A 14067-nucleotide genomic window follows, 5' to 3' on the forward strand; every position below is an offset into this window, starting at 1 on the left:
GAACGAACGCAAAGTTCGTTTAAAATTGAACGCAGAGTTCATCCTGAGTACGAACGCAAAGTTCGACCTAAGAACGAACGCAAAGTTCGTTTAAAAAATGAACGCAGAGTTCAACCTGAGTGCGAACGCAAAGTTCGACCTGAGAACGAACGCAAAGTTCGTTTAAAAATTGAACGCAGAGTTCATCCTGAGTACGAACGCAAAGTTCGACCTGAGAACGAACGCAAAGTTCGTTAAAAAAATGAACGCAGAGTTCAACCTGAGTACGAACGCAAAGTTCGACCTGAGAACGAACGCAAAGTTCGTTTAAAATTGAACGCAGAGTTCATCCTGAGTACGAACGCAAAGTTCGACCTGAGAACGAACGCAAAGTTCGTTTAAAATTGAACGCAGAGTTCATCCTGAGTACGAACGCAAAGTTCGACCTGAGAACGAACGCAAAGTTCGTTTAAAATTGAACGCAGAGTTCATCCTGAGTACGAACGCAAAGTTCGACCTGAGAACGAACGCAAAGTTCGTTTGAGGTAACCACCTCCTCAATTTCGCCATGAACCCTTAGGGTTTCAAATTGAAACCGCCGCCGAACCCAAAAAATCTTTGATTTTTATTTTCAAAACAGATCCAGAATTGGAAAAAATTGAAGAAAAAATCAAAGAAAAATCCAAAAAAATTCCAAAAAGTTACTGTTCACTGGCGATTTTTTTAGTTACTGTTCATCCGAAAAAAACTTTACTTTTCACCCAGAAAAAAAAAATTTCGTTACTGTTCACCGAACATTACTGTTCATCCGAACCCAAAAATTGAATCTTTAACCAGAGATTTAAGATCAAAAACCCAATAAAACTTAAATCCCTAAGAATTAATCAAGGTGGCTCTGATACCACTTGTTAGATCTACATCATAACACTTGAGATCTAAAACCATATAGCCATGATTAATTCAAAGAGATTAACAAAAAACTAAAAGAGCGGAAGCTTATACCTGAATCCATTGCTTGATCTTGATTTTGGGTTTTGGATCTTCTAACCTTAGGGTTTTTTCTTTAGCCGAATTTCTCTCTTAGATGGGGGTGAAGAGAATTAGAGAATGTAGTAACCCTAGATTAGGGACCATAACCCCTTATTTATAGATGTTGTACTTTTGTAATTTAGCCCCTCAATAAATCACAATTACAACCTGGTATCTGCACATATAACCCCATGATTATATTTAAATACCCATTAACCCAACTTAATTGATCACTTTAGTGGGTTATCCTGAAAGATAGCAATACACATTGATTAATCATATGTGCCCACAAATAGATTTATTAGATTAAATCCAACAATAGGGCCACATGTATCCCCCTCTTTGGTATTCATAACAAGTGATATTGAATCATCCAATCAATTGACTGTACATTTTAGTATTCAACTAGCTCATATTGGTTATGATTTATCCCCAGTTATATATATTTGTCTACATATATTTATTTATATTTGAGCTACTTGCACTTTGATGTGCTTACATTGATTTTGTTTGAGGATATCACCATAGAAAAGTGTGCGGTAAACAGCTTTATTTACCGAATTTTCGGTTTTTGAGTTTCGGCAAAGCGAGGAGCAAAGTTAGAGCATTGGGGATATCAAACTGTGAAAACTCGAAATTCAGGGCTTTAAAGTAAAAAATAAAAAATAAAAGATGAAAAGTTTGGTGTACTAAAGCGCAAATAACTTACATTAACTACTAGAAACAAGACTTTTAGCGACGGACAAATCCGTCGCTAAAAGTTAAAAATCCGTCGCTAAAACTTTTAGCGATGGAAAAAATAAAATTCCGTCGCTAAAATACCGTCAGTACATTGAGGGTAGCTAAAATCACTTTCAGCGACGGATTTTCCGTCGCTAAAAGTCAGCGACGGAAAATTAGCAACGGAAAATCCGTCGTTCTATTTTTTAAAAACAAAGAAAAAAATTATTTCCTTGATAATATAATAAATTTAAAACTCTGTTCAATTAGCAGTATAATATTCATGCCCACGCATATATAACACATATATTTTAATAAAAACATCCCAAGATAATTAAAATTGTTTATACAACACACACCATGATAAATATTTTTTATACAACACACACTCATTGTTTTCAAAGGTAAAAAAAACAAATCAGTCCTCCTGATCATCATCATCATCATCATCCTCATCACCAGCTCCACCTTGTCTAGAAGTCCAGGCCTGCAAATATAAATCAAACGTTAACAACATGGCATGACATGTAAGTATAACAATAAGAGAGTATCATGACATATTCCTATGTATTATATGTTTCGGAGAGAGTATCACGACATATTCTTATGTATTATACGCACGCACATATTCTTATGTAAAGATAGAAAAACTAAACAACAAATGGTTAAGGCTCATTTCCTAACACACCATGCCGATATCAACCCCTAACTAATATACTAAATGTTTTGATACCGCTGCGTATCGGCATAGCACCATAAACCCTACAGAGTAAAAAAAAAGACATTCAACGAGTGCCTACTCCATTCTATATCTCGCCTAGCTCAATTACATAACTAACAAGTTCCATCCAACACTTAATTAATATGCATAAAAAGAACCCATCCAACACTTAACAGTATCATAATAATATCTAACATAGCAAAAAATTAACAAGCAAAAGAGAATAACGATGTAAAATACCTTTTCACCACTATCATTACCAACCACCCGAATCTCAAGTCCAACACAAGCAGCTTCAGGTGCAAGAGGAATTTCCTCATATTTCAGGAATTAATTGCTTTAGGATCATAATGAAAGAAACCAAAGTCATGTACCTAAAATAAACAAATCCTATCAATGAAATGTGACATGTGCCAAGAAATTAAGAATTCGTGCAACTATTTGTGATACAAGTGCGATATTACAGGGGAAATAAATCCAACATAGTTATGCATGTAGATGCAACCTTGCTGATAAAACGAACAATACAACCTTGCTGATAAATCTTCTGATGGAAGTGTGGAAGATTTTCGATAAATGGTGGACTACTGCAATATAATAAATATCACAAGGGTTTCCAGTCTGGAAAAAATATAAAATGAAAGTCCTATGCATTTAAAGCATTGGTAAGCAAGGTCGAGGCGCGAATGTGATATTCCTAGTTTGGAGTTGAGTCAGCTTAGATGGTGACATAATATATGTTAATGCAATACTTATATATAATGAAAACTAGCTATTTTAAAAGCACAGAATATGTGAGCATATAAGAATGGCTATGTGAGCACAGAATATGTGAGCTATTTTTAAACTAGCTATTTTAAAAACATTTTAAAAGCACAGAATAATTTAGGCTACAATTGTAAGTTAGTTCAAATATAGTATTCCATCTACCACTAATAAGGTCACACATTCATTGAATTGACAAAACTCATTATTCTTTCATAGATGAATTATAATATTTTATATTAGGCAAATGGTTCTAAAAAATTAGACAGACTTAAAAACTTCCATCAAAAATGTAAAAACTCACAGGATCTCTGTATACTGGATACACTGGGATCTCCTCACGGTTTACAAACATTGCTTCTGCTACCACAGGACCTACATCAAAAACCAAACTATAACACTGTGATTTCCATTGAAGTGACAAAATGAATCAAAACTTATTTACTTTCTAAATGTCATATCATAGTTCCTTGGAGAAAGATTTCAAAACAAAGATATTTGAAAAGTTTTAAAGATGTTGACAGTATATCAGAAGTTCCATCTATGATTTCCTGATATGTCATATATTTATATGTCATTACACTATATTGATTTTCCAATAGCTTCTTTTAAGAAAACAAAGGATGTCTATAAAGTTTGTCAAACAACTTAAACAAGATTGTCCAACATAAACTTTTCCCAATCTGTCTAACATCACAATTTATTATCCCAATATTGAGCAATTTTTTCCATACAAAATTTAAATTCAAACTTTTATGTGCAACCAGCAAAACACAGAAGAACCAGTAACTCTGACCACACGAAATTTTCTTGATTTAATTAACAATTCCATCAAACACTTAATAAAGTATGCATAAAAAAGAAAACCTCCATCAACACAAATTTTCACCTGAATGATGAGCGAAACTTCCAAGATCCCACTGCCTCTCCAAACCAAACATTCAAAGCCCATAAAACCAAACCGAGCCACCAAGACCCTCTCAATCAACCCCAACCAACTCTCATCCTCCCTCCATCAACCTCAAGCCAGCTCCCTCTGCCCACAAACCCCACCGTCGTAAGAAACGCCCGAAACGTCCCACAAGCCAGCCAAAAACCACCACCAAGGCTCAAGCTCCTCCTAACCCGTCGGCGGAGCCCTCGACGGCGTGCCAACATCATCGGGGAGAAACCATCGACGAGTGATCCCAGAGAGTGATTTGAGGAGGAAGGAGGAGAGGAGAGGGAGGGAAAGCGGAGGCGGGAGGGTGGGGGAGGAGAGAGGAGAGAGGGAGATGGAAGAGAGATGTGGCTGCGCGGTCTTGTGGCGCGGGGCGACGGCGGCGGCGGGGTCGGAGGTGCAGAAGCCGACAAGGAAAGGGAGGGTGAGGAGAGGGGCTAGGGAGGAATGAGAGAGCGGGGATTGGGGAAAAATCTCTCTCTCGGGCGTGGGTTAGCCCAAATTTTTTGGGCACGCCCGCCCCCGCCCAAATTTTTTCCAATTTTTTGGGTTTTAACCGACGGAATTTCGTCGCTAAAATGGGGTTTAGCGAGCGAAATTTTGACAGAAAATTTTTGTCAGAAAATTAAATGCACGACAGGACAATTTTAATCCCACAGTAGAATTCCGTCTGGTAAACTTTGTTGCGACGCGAAAAAATAGCGACGGAAAATCCGTCGCGTAGTTAACATGACTTCTTATAGCGACGGAATTTCTTCGTCGCTAAAGTACCGTCCGCGGCAATAGTTATTTGTCTAGCAGTGATACACAAAAAAAAAAAGCGGAAAATTTGATGGAGGAACCAAAAAATAGTTTGCGAACCCAATGCATTCCTCCTCCCCAAGACCCAAGAACTATAAGCCCCCAAACCCTGAATTTAAGAATATTAGCTGCAACCAACCCCCTTCTCCCACACTGCCCAAGAAATCTCGTTTCCCAATTTACCCTTCTTTCCCATTTTAAAACCAATTTCTTTCTCGAAGCTCGCCCTAATCTTAGGCCAAGACCCTTTTCCTCCACCACCTTCACCCCTCCGTCCTCTCTATCCTCCCTCCTTCCCTTATCCCCCTCCCTCCGACCCCTCTCCTCGGCATCCGTCCGCTCCTCCCTCCCTTCGGTTCATCATGTATCCTCTCCTCCTCCGTCATCCCCCTTCTCCCCCGACCCCCCTCCGCGGCTCCGTCCTCCTCCTCCCCTCGCCCTCCCCCTCCTCCTCCCTCCTCATCTGTATCCTCTCCTCCTCCCCCTTTCCCTCCTCCTCGACCCCATCTTCGACTCCGTCCGCCTCCTCCCCTCCCCTCCCCTCTGCGTCATCTCCGACAACCACTTACCTTTCGCCGTCGGAGGAGGCAACGGCGATAAGACAAGCGGCGTCATCTCGAATCCCACTCGCCTCATCCTTGGAGGCATCGTCAAGCCTATCCAAGCCCTAGGTCAGATCTTGAATAAGAGATCTGTGGAAGCTTCGTCGTCGGCTTGCTCTCTAGTTTCGTTGGAAGTTTCACATCACTCGTCGACCGAGGTCTTGAAGAACTTTAAGGAGATTCGGAGGCTGAGGATCGAGCTTCCAGCTGGTGAGCTCGGGGTTAAAGATGGATCTCTTTTGAAATGGAAGGCTGGTTTTGTGCAAATTGACAATATTGTTGTAATCTTGTATGCTCTTAATTTGTTCTTTGCAATCTTGTATGCTCTTGTATGCTCTTGTATGCTCTTCTATGCTCTTAATTTGTTGTAATCTTGTATGCTCTTTTGTAATTAACAATATTGTTTGGTTTTGTACAAATTTGAAGTTTGGACGGTTAACAGAGTTCATCTGTTTGTAAAATATGATGGTTTCATGTTACTTATGTTGTTTTTATGTGACGTTTATGCATTCTGTGTGGCATATGCGGCGTGTATGTGACATATACTTGTTTCCTGTGATATTTTGGTATTATGTGTGACATATGTTGTTGTTATGTGACATTATTTTATTATATGTGATATATTCTCATTATCCATGACATATGCTGTTGTTATGTGATATTTATACATTACAGTGTGATTTAACCTCTTTTCAACTGTAGAATGTGAGACTTTAAGAGTGCTCTCCATGACCCATCAAATAGAGTATGACTATTAGAAGCTTTTTGGAGAAGAAGGGTAATGGGAAGAACAAGCAGATTCAAGAAGAGTTATACTCTATTTGATGGGTTGAAATTATTTGGGGGGATAATTTTGATATAATAATAGCTCAATTTTGGAGAGATGACAGAGGATTTGTACTCAATTTTGGAGAAAGAAGAAGAAGAAGAAGAAGATCAGATTTGTGATATTTAGATGTTGATAAGGAGGTTGAGAAGGCAATGAGGTAGATATGTGACTTTTGAGAATCTATTTATACGTGACACATGGCAATGAGGCAAGGAGGATGTGGAATGACTATTAGATCTAAATATCACATACAATAAATTACAGCCATGTATCACGTATAAAAAAATTACAGCCATATGACAAATAAGCACATTCACTATCAACAAATTACAGCCAAGTATCACATACAACACCCAAATGTCACATATAAACAACAAATATCACAAGCAACACCCAAATATCACAAATTACAACCAAATATCACATACAACACCCAAATATCACATACAACAAATTACAGCCATGTGTCACATATAAACAAATTACAGTCATGTGACAAATAAGCACATTCACTATCAACAAATTACAGCCAAATATCACATACAACACCCAAATGTCACATATAAACAATAAATGTCACAAGCAACACCCAAATATCACAAATTACAGTTAAATATTACATACAACACCCAAATATCACGTATAATCAGCAAATGTCACAAGCAACGCCCAAATATCACATACAACACCCAAATGTCACTTATAATAAGTAAATGTCATAAGCAACACCCAAATATCGCATACAACACCCAAATGTCACGTATAAACAACAAATGTTACAAGCAACACTCAAATATCATATACAACACCCAAATATCACGTATAAACAACAAATGTCACATAAAACAACATATGTGACATGAAACCGTCATATGTCACATGAAACTATCATATGTCACATAAGCAAGTTGACTTCCATAAAAGGACACCTGGAGCAATTCTAAGATGGTTTGTCACATGCAGGACAAACAGAATTTTATAGCAAAAGTAAACAAGTTGACTTTCATTTCCTTATCAAATTTTACAAACCGATGAACTCTGTTAACTGTCCAAATGATAAATTTGCACAAAACCAACTATACTAATAACCACATTGGAAGAGATTCCATCAAGGCTTCTCAACCTCTTCCTCCTCCTCCCCAATCTAACCCCACACATCTGCCTCATTGCCAATCTAAGCCCACACATATACTCAATTTTGTACTCTATTTGATGTGATATTTTAATATTATATGTGACAATTCAATCCTACATGTGCCAGTTCTACCTTATATGTGATATTTAGATCTGATTTGTGACTTTTGAGTATTACATGTGATATTGAGACCTCATATGTGACTTTAACGTACCTCATATGTGACGTTAACGTATTATATATGAACGTTAGATGTGTACTTCATCTAAAATATATATTTCTAGATGCGTATCATTCTAGATGTGTACTTCATCTTATTGAGAATTATAAATTGAAGTCGCAATACTCTATTATACGTGACTCTTATCTGTGTTCTGTGATATTTTGCTGTTGTTTGTGATAATTGTCGTTTATATGTGACATTTGGCTATACTTTATAGTTAATTATTGTTTGACACACAAATGAAGTACACATCTAGAATGGTACAAGAAATTATAGTCCCAACCCACAGATGAAGTACACATCCAAAAAGATCACCAAGAAATTACAAATGCATATTTTATCAGTTACAAACAGCTAGTAAACATCCAACATCCAACAAATGAAATAGTTACATGTGTTTGTCTAATACTTTTACTCAATCAATCGTACATTATTACCCCCAAAGTACAAAAGATATTCTAGATCGCCAATATATAACTTCAATCGTAACTTCTTCCATTCACCACATTCGCATATGATTTGAGCAGCAAGTCCTGCTACTAACATCTCAGACTCCATTTGCAAGGCTTTAATATTCATTGTCTCCCTTCCCTCTAGGATCGCCTTGATGAAAAAATATGCATGTATGCCACAATCATATCTGTAAAAATATCACATAACACTTAAACTGCAACATATATAACTGGTAATGAGAATATATCACATAGAATGTAAAAATATCACATAACAACATCATATGTCACACAGAATACTAAAATGTCATGTAACAGCAGCATATGTCACACAAAATACCAAAATGTCACATAAAAATAGCATATGTCACACAGAATACCAAAATATCACATAACAGCAACATAAGTCACACAGAATATCAAAATGTCACATAACAGCAAAATATATCACTCAAAATATCACATAACAGCAGCATAAGTTACTCAGAATACCAAATATCACATATATGGCACAAACGTAAAAGGGGATTATCTCAAATTTTCATTGATCTGTAACTCGTTACACAAAACCAACCTCATGCATTGTTAACAAACACAGAAATCTACATGTTCTTATTATCATCATCTCAAGAAATCAACTTAAAGGGTTCATCTTTCTTATTATTATTATTATAATCCTATGTCCTTCGTAGAACAGTATCCTCCCCGGCACGTGCGGGGTCACGACAAGGCCGAGATTGAGCACACCATGGAACTGACCCGAGGGCTGTCGGATGCCAAGAGCATGCCATGCTTCTTCTACAACATTAGCCACTATTTCCTCTAGCACGTAACTACGAATTACTCTTGTTTAATTCATGCTTCTTCTACAACATTAGCCACTATTTCCTCTAGCACGTAACTACGAATTACTCTTGTTTAATTACTCGAGTCACAAATCCCTTTCTGTTAGTGATCAGGCTCCCTAACCCAAGCCTTGTTAGCTCAACTATCAACAAGAAATCAATCAAGTAATGTTGAAATAGACGATACAATCGCAAACAATAAACATCAAAGAGAGGATGCATAACAAGTCTCTTAAATTTTAATTGTTCAAATAATAATCCACCACACACCCAATTCTTCAACCAATCTAAAATCCTCTAGTTTTAGTGATTTAATCTTCCAACAAGCCCAAATCCCACATTCTACAGTTTCAGTGATCTAATCTTCCAACAAGCCCAAATCCCAAAATTCTCCATCAAACCCTAGATTTTAACAAAAATCTCAGAAATTGGGAGATTGGAAGTTAAAAATTGGACCTTTGGTTAGGGTTTCCGCTATTCAGTGACCGGAGTGAGGATCAGAGCGGTTGATGCGGTTGTAGGTGGCCTCGCCCGACGAGGTAGATGCCGAAGGTGACAAGGGCGATGCTGAGGCCAGGCGTCGCGTGGCGGAGGTTGCTGGTGCGCGATGGGTGCTTCCTCCACTCGGTCGACGCGGGTGCGGAGGGCGGAGGAAGAGCGGCGTCGGCGGTGGTGGGGGAGGGAGAGGGGGAGGTCTTGGGCTTGAGGAGGAAAGGAATGGGTTTTAAAATGGGAAGAAGGGTAATTTAGGAATTGATTTTCTTGGGCAGTGGGTTTGTGGTGTAAAAGCATGAAAACTTGGGTCAATGTGCCCCCCAAGTGGTAGACTCTAGTTGGGGGGTGGGGATGCATAACCCAATTAAATTTGGTTCTCCCAAACAATTTTCCCAAGAAAGGAAAAAATAGTAGCCATTCACAATGTATTAGGTGATTCCCACAATCCCCATCAGGATTCATTCCAGAAGACACGAAGAGGGCCTCGACGTGGGCAAACTGCCAACTTATCCTCCTTCCCTGAGCTCATACTATTCTCCAAGGGAAAAAAAATAAAAATAAAAATGGCGACGAAGCCAACATTTTCTCTTCAAGAATCTCTCATCTCGGCCATCGGCCTCGTTGTCTTCTCCTTCCTGGATCTCCTGGACTTTCTCCTATGCTTCTTCTACCGGCTTCTCGATAGAATATTGGAGGAGAACCCAGGTCGCTGCTACTGCCATGAGAGGCAAGAGCAGAGGAACGAAGAGAGAACACTCTCGGAGACTTTGTACGGGGTTAAGAGGAGAAATGTCTTCAGGGGGCTGATGGGCTCTGATTGGTTTGTTAAGAGCGCGGACGAAAGGAGGGTGGATGGTGGTTTGAGGAGGAGCCGTCGGTGGTCGGATTGCGGGTGTGAGGGGTGCGTTTCATGGCAGGGGAAGGGCGAAGAGAGGCTTCACTTTGTCGTGCGAGAGGAGCCGGCTCAAGGTATCCAACTTTTTTCAGTTTTTTTTTTTTTTTAATGTGTTCTAAGTTTATTTTTATCTCCAATCTTTGTTTTCACGCTGAACGCCGAAAACTCTTCGAGATTAAAGAAAAAAAAAAACGCTTACGCTTATGAGGTTATGTGTCATTTGAGTTATTGGTCGGTGGTCGGATTGCGGGTGTGAGGGGTGCGTTTCATGGCAGGGGAAGGGCGAAGAGAGGCTTCACTTTGTCGTGCGAGAGGAGCCGGCTCAAGGTATCCAACTTTTTTCAGTTTTTTTTTTTTTTTAATGTGTTCTAAGTTTATTTTTATCTCCAATCTTTGTTTTCACGCTGAACGCCGAAAACTCTTCGAGATTAAAGAAAAAAAAAAACGCTTACGCTTATGAGGTTATGTGTCATTTGAGTTATTGGTCACATTAAATTGGTACATGTTTGACTTCATATGTAACATTGTTGTCTGCAAACTATTTGAGAATATGATTCAAAATTGACATATCGTGTCTTTGTATATCAATTTTCAATTTTGTGTTTTTTCGCAAAAAAAAAAAAAAATCGCTTATGCTTGAATCGAGTTCTCAGCCATGTCTGATTTGATATCAGGTTTCTGCTTATGTGCAAGAGGGATGGTTGTGCAGGTTATACCTAGCCATTACATGGTAATAATATTTCTTCCTTGCTGAGATCATATTTTTGTCTAACTTTTGCAGGAACAAGCCAACCTTGTGGGAAGAGCTCAACTGAAAATGTCATCTTTTTGCATGGTTTTCTTTCTTCTTCCTCATTTTGGGTTGAAACAGTTTTCCCCAATCTCTCTGCACCTGCAAACTCCAACCTTAGAATTTTCGCGGTTGATCTACTGGGTTTCGGTAAAAGCCCAAAGCCAACCAATTGTTTATACACATTACAAGCACATACAGAACAAATCGAGAAATCTGTCCTCGAGACGTTTCAACTAAATACTTTCCACTTAGTTGCACATTCAATGGGATGCACAATCGCAATTTCCTTAGCTGCAAAGCATCCAGAGTCTGTAAAATCAATAACCTTAACTGCACCAGTAAGCTAAACTTTCAACACAACTTTGTTTTTCTGGAATATCTAAAGTTTGTCATTTGCTGATAAATTTTTATTTTCAATTCTTTAAGCCATACTTCCCTTCAACAGAAGAGGAAGCGAGTTATACTGCTCTCAATAGACTAGCTGAAAGAAAAGTTTGGCCACCGTTGGTTTTTGGGTCATCAATTATGTCGTGGTATGAACATTTGGGTCGAACTATTTGCTTCTTTATTTGCAGAAATCACCTGAAATGGGAGTGGATTATGAAACTGGTCACTAGGAAAAAGTAATCAACTTACACCCTTTACTTATCATCTCAATCCTTTACTTATCATCTCAATTCATAAACAAAATACTCAAAATTTTCCGATCTGTTTTGTAGGGATGTACATTTTAAGATTGCAGATTTAACAATGCACACTCATCATTCAGCCTGGCACACAATGCACAATGTGTTATGTGGAGGAGCAAAGTTGTTAGATAATTACTTCGAAATTTTGAAGAGAGAAGAGATTCTAGTGAAGTTAATACATGGTGCAAATGATGGGGTGATTCCTTTAGAATGTAGCTACAACATCAAGTTGAAAGTTCCTCTTGCGGAACTTCAAATCATCCATAACGCAGATCATATTAGTGTTATTCAAGGTAGGGAGGAGGAGTTTACAAAAGAACTTGAAGACTTCTGGTTTTCTTCTGCAAAACGTGAGGTGTCAAAATATGGATCTAGTAAAATAATGAAATCATTGTGATCTTTTGTTTCTAATGTTTGTCTGCGAGAATTTTTAACAAATACATAAGTTTTTGGAGAGAATTTAACGGTAAACTTTATTGTATCATAGTGTTGTCATAAACATACGCAAGACATTTTAAATGTCAATAAGTTTGAGGATATAAACTTGTTATGATCGCATATTTGTTTCAGAAACTGTCGACAGTTCTAAATACAGCCAAATGATTCTCTCTAGCTTTGTTAACCTGTTTGTCAAATGGCTAAGCTGTCGACAGTTCTAAATACAGCCAAATGATTCTCTCTAGCTTTGTTAACCTGTTTGTCAAATGGCTAAGCAACATAGTTGCAGGAACACCTCAAAATGATTCTCTCTAGCTTTGTTAACCTGTTTGTCAAATGGCTAAGCAACATAGTTGCAGGAACACCTCAAAGCTCACCTCAAAGCTCTTGCACTGCGAGCAAACACAAAGTCAGAGCTTAGCATTTAGACAAAAATAAAACAGTGTATGACCTCATTCAGAACTGTGAAATTTGCATTTAACTCAGGTTATAGTTTAAAAATTTACAAATGGCCTGAATTCTTTGCTCAAAAATAAGAATGGGGCGGAAGGGGAGAATTCAGTAAAAATAATAACAAACCAAAATTGCACAAACCCATCAGCCAAATAGCTGGAGCTTCGCTTAGCTAAGAGATTTTTGCACGAAATCCAAAGGATTTCTCGACTCAGTTATAGGGAGAGAACCGGCTCGCTTTCAAACCAACCTCAAACCGAGCAAACCTCTTCCATCTATGCAACTTCAACCTCAAGAATGGCAATTTCCTGGCCACAGCCTGCCAAATCATCTGAACAGCATCATCCTTTTGAGATGGGTAGTTGAACTCGAAGAAGCCCTCTATTTCTTTGAGCCTCTCCCACATCTGAGTCCATTGCTCACGGGAAATCCCTCTGATTAGGTTTATGAGGTAGTCCTTCTTGACTGCATCACCAAAACGAACAAACACGCAGAACTTGGAGTAGTCGAGGATGTCCTCGTAAGGGAGCTCGATCTCATCGCTGATGATGACGGGGACGCAGTGGCTCGCGATGGCATCAAAGAGGCGGTTGGATGATGGGGTGTCACCTGCGATGTTTAGGCAGAACTTGGAGGAGTGCATGCCTCGAGTGGCTTCACTGATCCCATTCTGACGTATGCTTCCGAATGAGAAATGGACGTCCTTTTCGTCTTTGAGGAGATAAAATAGTTCTTGCCTAATGAAACCACCCTGAGGAGAGGAATAAAATGTCATTTGTAAATTTAGCAGTTGTAAATTTAACAGATTCATGGATCAAATTTGATTTAGTAGGATATTCGCTTACAAAATTTCCTCAAAGAACATTTATGAAACTCTTTGACCACCCAAATTAGGAGCATCCTACTTTCACGGTTCAACAAGCAATCAGTATTTCACAATCAAAGGTGTAGTATTGCTTTCACGGTTTAACAAGCAATCAGTACTTCATGATCAAAGGAGTATCCTACTTGACATTGAGTTAAATAACCCTCTCATTTAACACCATATGTTCAAACAAAGGCGTAAAAGGATAAATACCGTCTCCCTATAAGAAAATAAGTTAAATACCTCCAAAATCTGCATATTTGCTAAGTTAATTATAGGAATTTTAACGATGTTAAATGAGAGGTACCAACTTACAATGTCAGATAATGCATGGGTAAAATTAGGAAATATACACGCACAAAAAAATTTGGGTGTTTTCTTTTTTTTTTGGTGGGTGG

At 38.4% G+C, this 14067-nt stretch overlaps 2 protein-coding genes across 3 annotated transcripts in view; one reads left to right on the top strand and one right to left on the bottom strand.

The window, feature by feature from the left end:
* Positions 10315-12477, top strand: LOC109849071 (probable lysophospholipase BODYGUARD 4). 2 transcript variants are annotated; one of them, XM_020418857.1, is made up of 5 exons: positions 10315-10505; positions 11106-11140; positions 11213-11562; positions 11651-11847; positions 11944-12477. In XM_020418857.1, the coding sequence occupies exons 1-5, from the start codon at positions 10447-10449 to the stop codon at positions 12308-12310; spliced, it is 1008 nt and encodes a 335-aa protein (XP_020274446.1). In that variant the 5' UTR covers positions 10315-10446; the 3' UTR covers positions 12311-12477. The 2 variants fall into 2 exon arrangements, with proteins under 2 accessions (XP_020274446.1, XP_020274445.1); XM_020418856.1 differs by lacking the exon at positions 10315-10505 and adding an exon at positions 10669-10758.
* The window catches only part of LOC109849828 (probable arabinosyltransferase ARAD1), a 4331-nt gene continuing 3062 nt past the window's right edge, over positions 12799-14067 (bottom strand). The window contains exon 2 of the mRNA XM_020419711.1: positions 12799-13555. Coding sequence (XP_020275300.1) covers positions 13016-13555 — 540 coding nt within the window. The 3' untranslated portion in view covers positions 12799-13015. The remainder of the gene's footprint in view (positions 13556-14067) is intronic.

This window comes from Asparagus officinalis, chromosome 7 (assembly GCF_001876935.1).
Source record: "Asparagus officinalis chromosome 7, Aspof.V1, whole genome shotgun sequence".
Lineage (NCBI taxonomy): Eukaryota > Viridiplantae > Streptophyta > Magnoliopsida > Asparagales > Asparagaceae > Asparagus > Asparagus officinalis.

Excerpts from the sequence above, each read along its gene's own strand:
- LOC109849071 (XM_020418857.1), top strand. The coding sequence starts at position 10,447 with ATGGCAGGGGAAGGGCGAAGAGAGGCTTCACTTTGTCGTGCGAGAGGA. Across the intron at positions 11,141-11,212 it reads CAAGAGGGATGGTTGTGCAG|GAACAAGCCAACCTTGTGGG; the intron begins GTTATACCTAGC and ends TAACTTTTGCAG. Across the intron at positions 11,563-11,650 it reads CAATAACCTTAACTGCACCA|CCATACTTCCCTTCAACAGA; the intron begins GTAAGCTAAACT and ends CAATTCTTTAAG.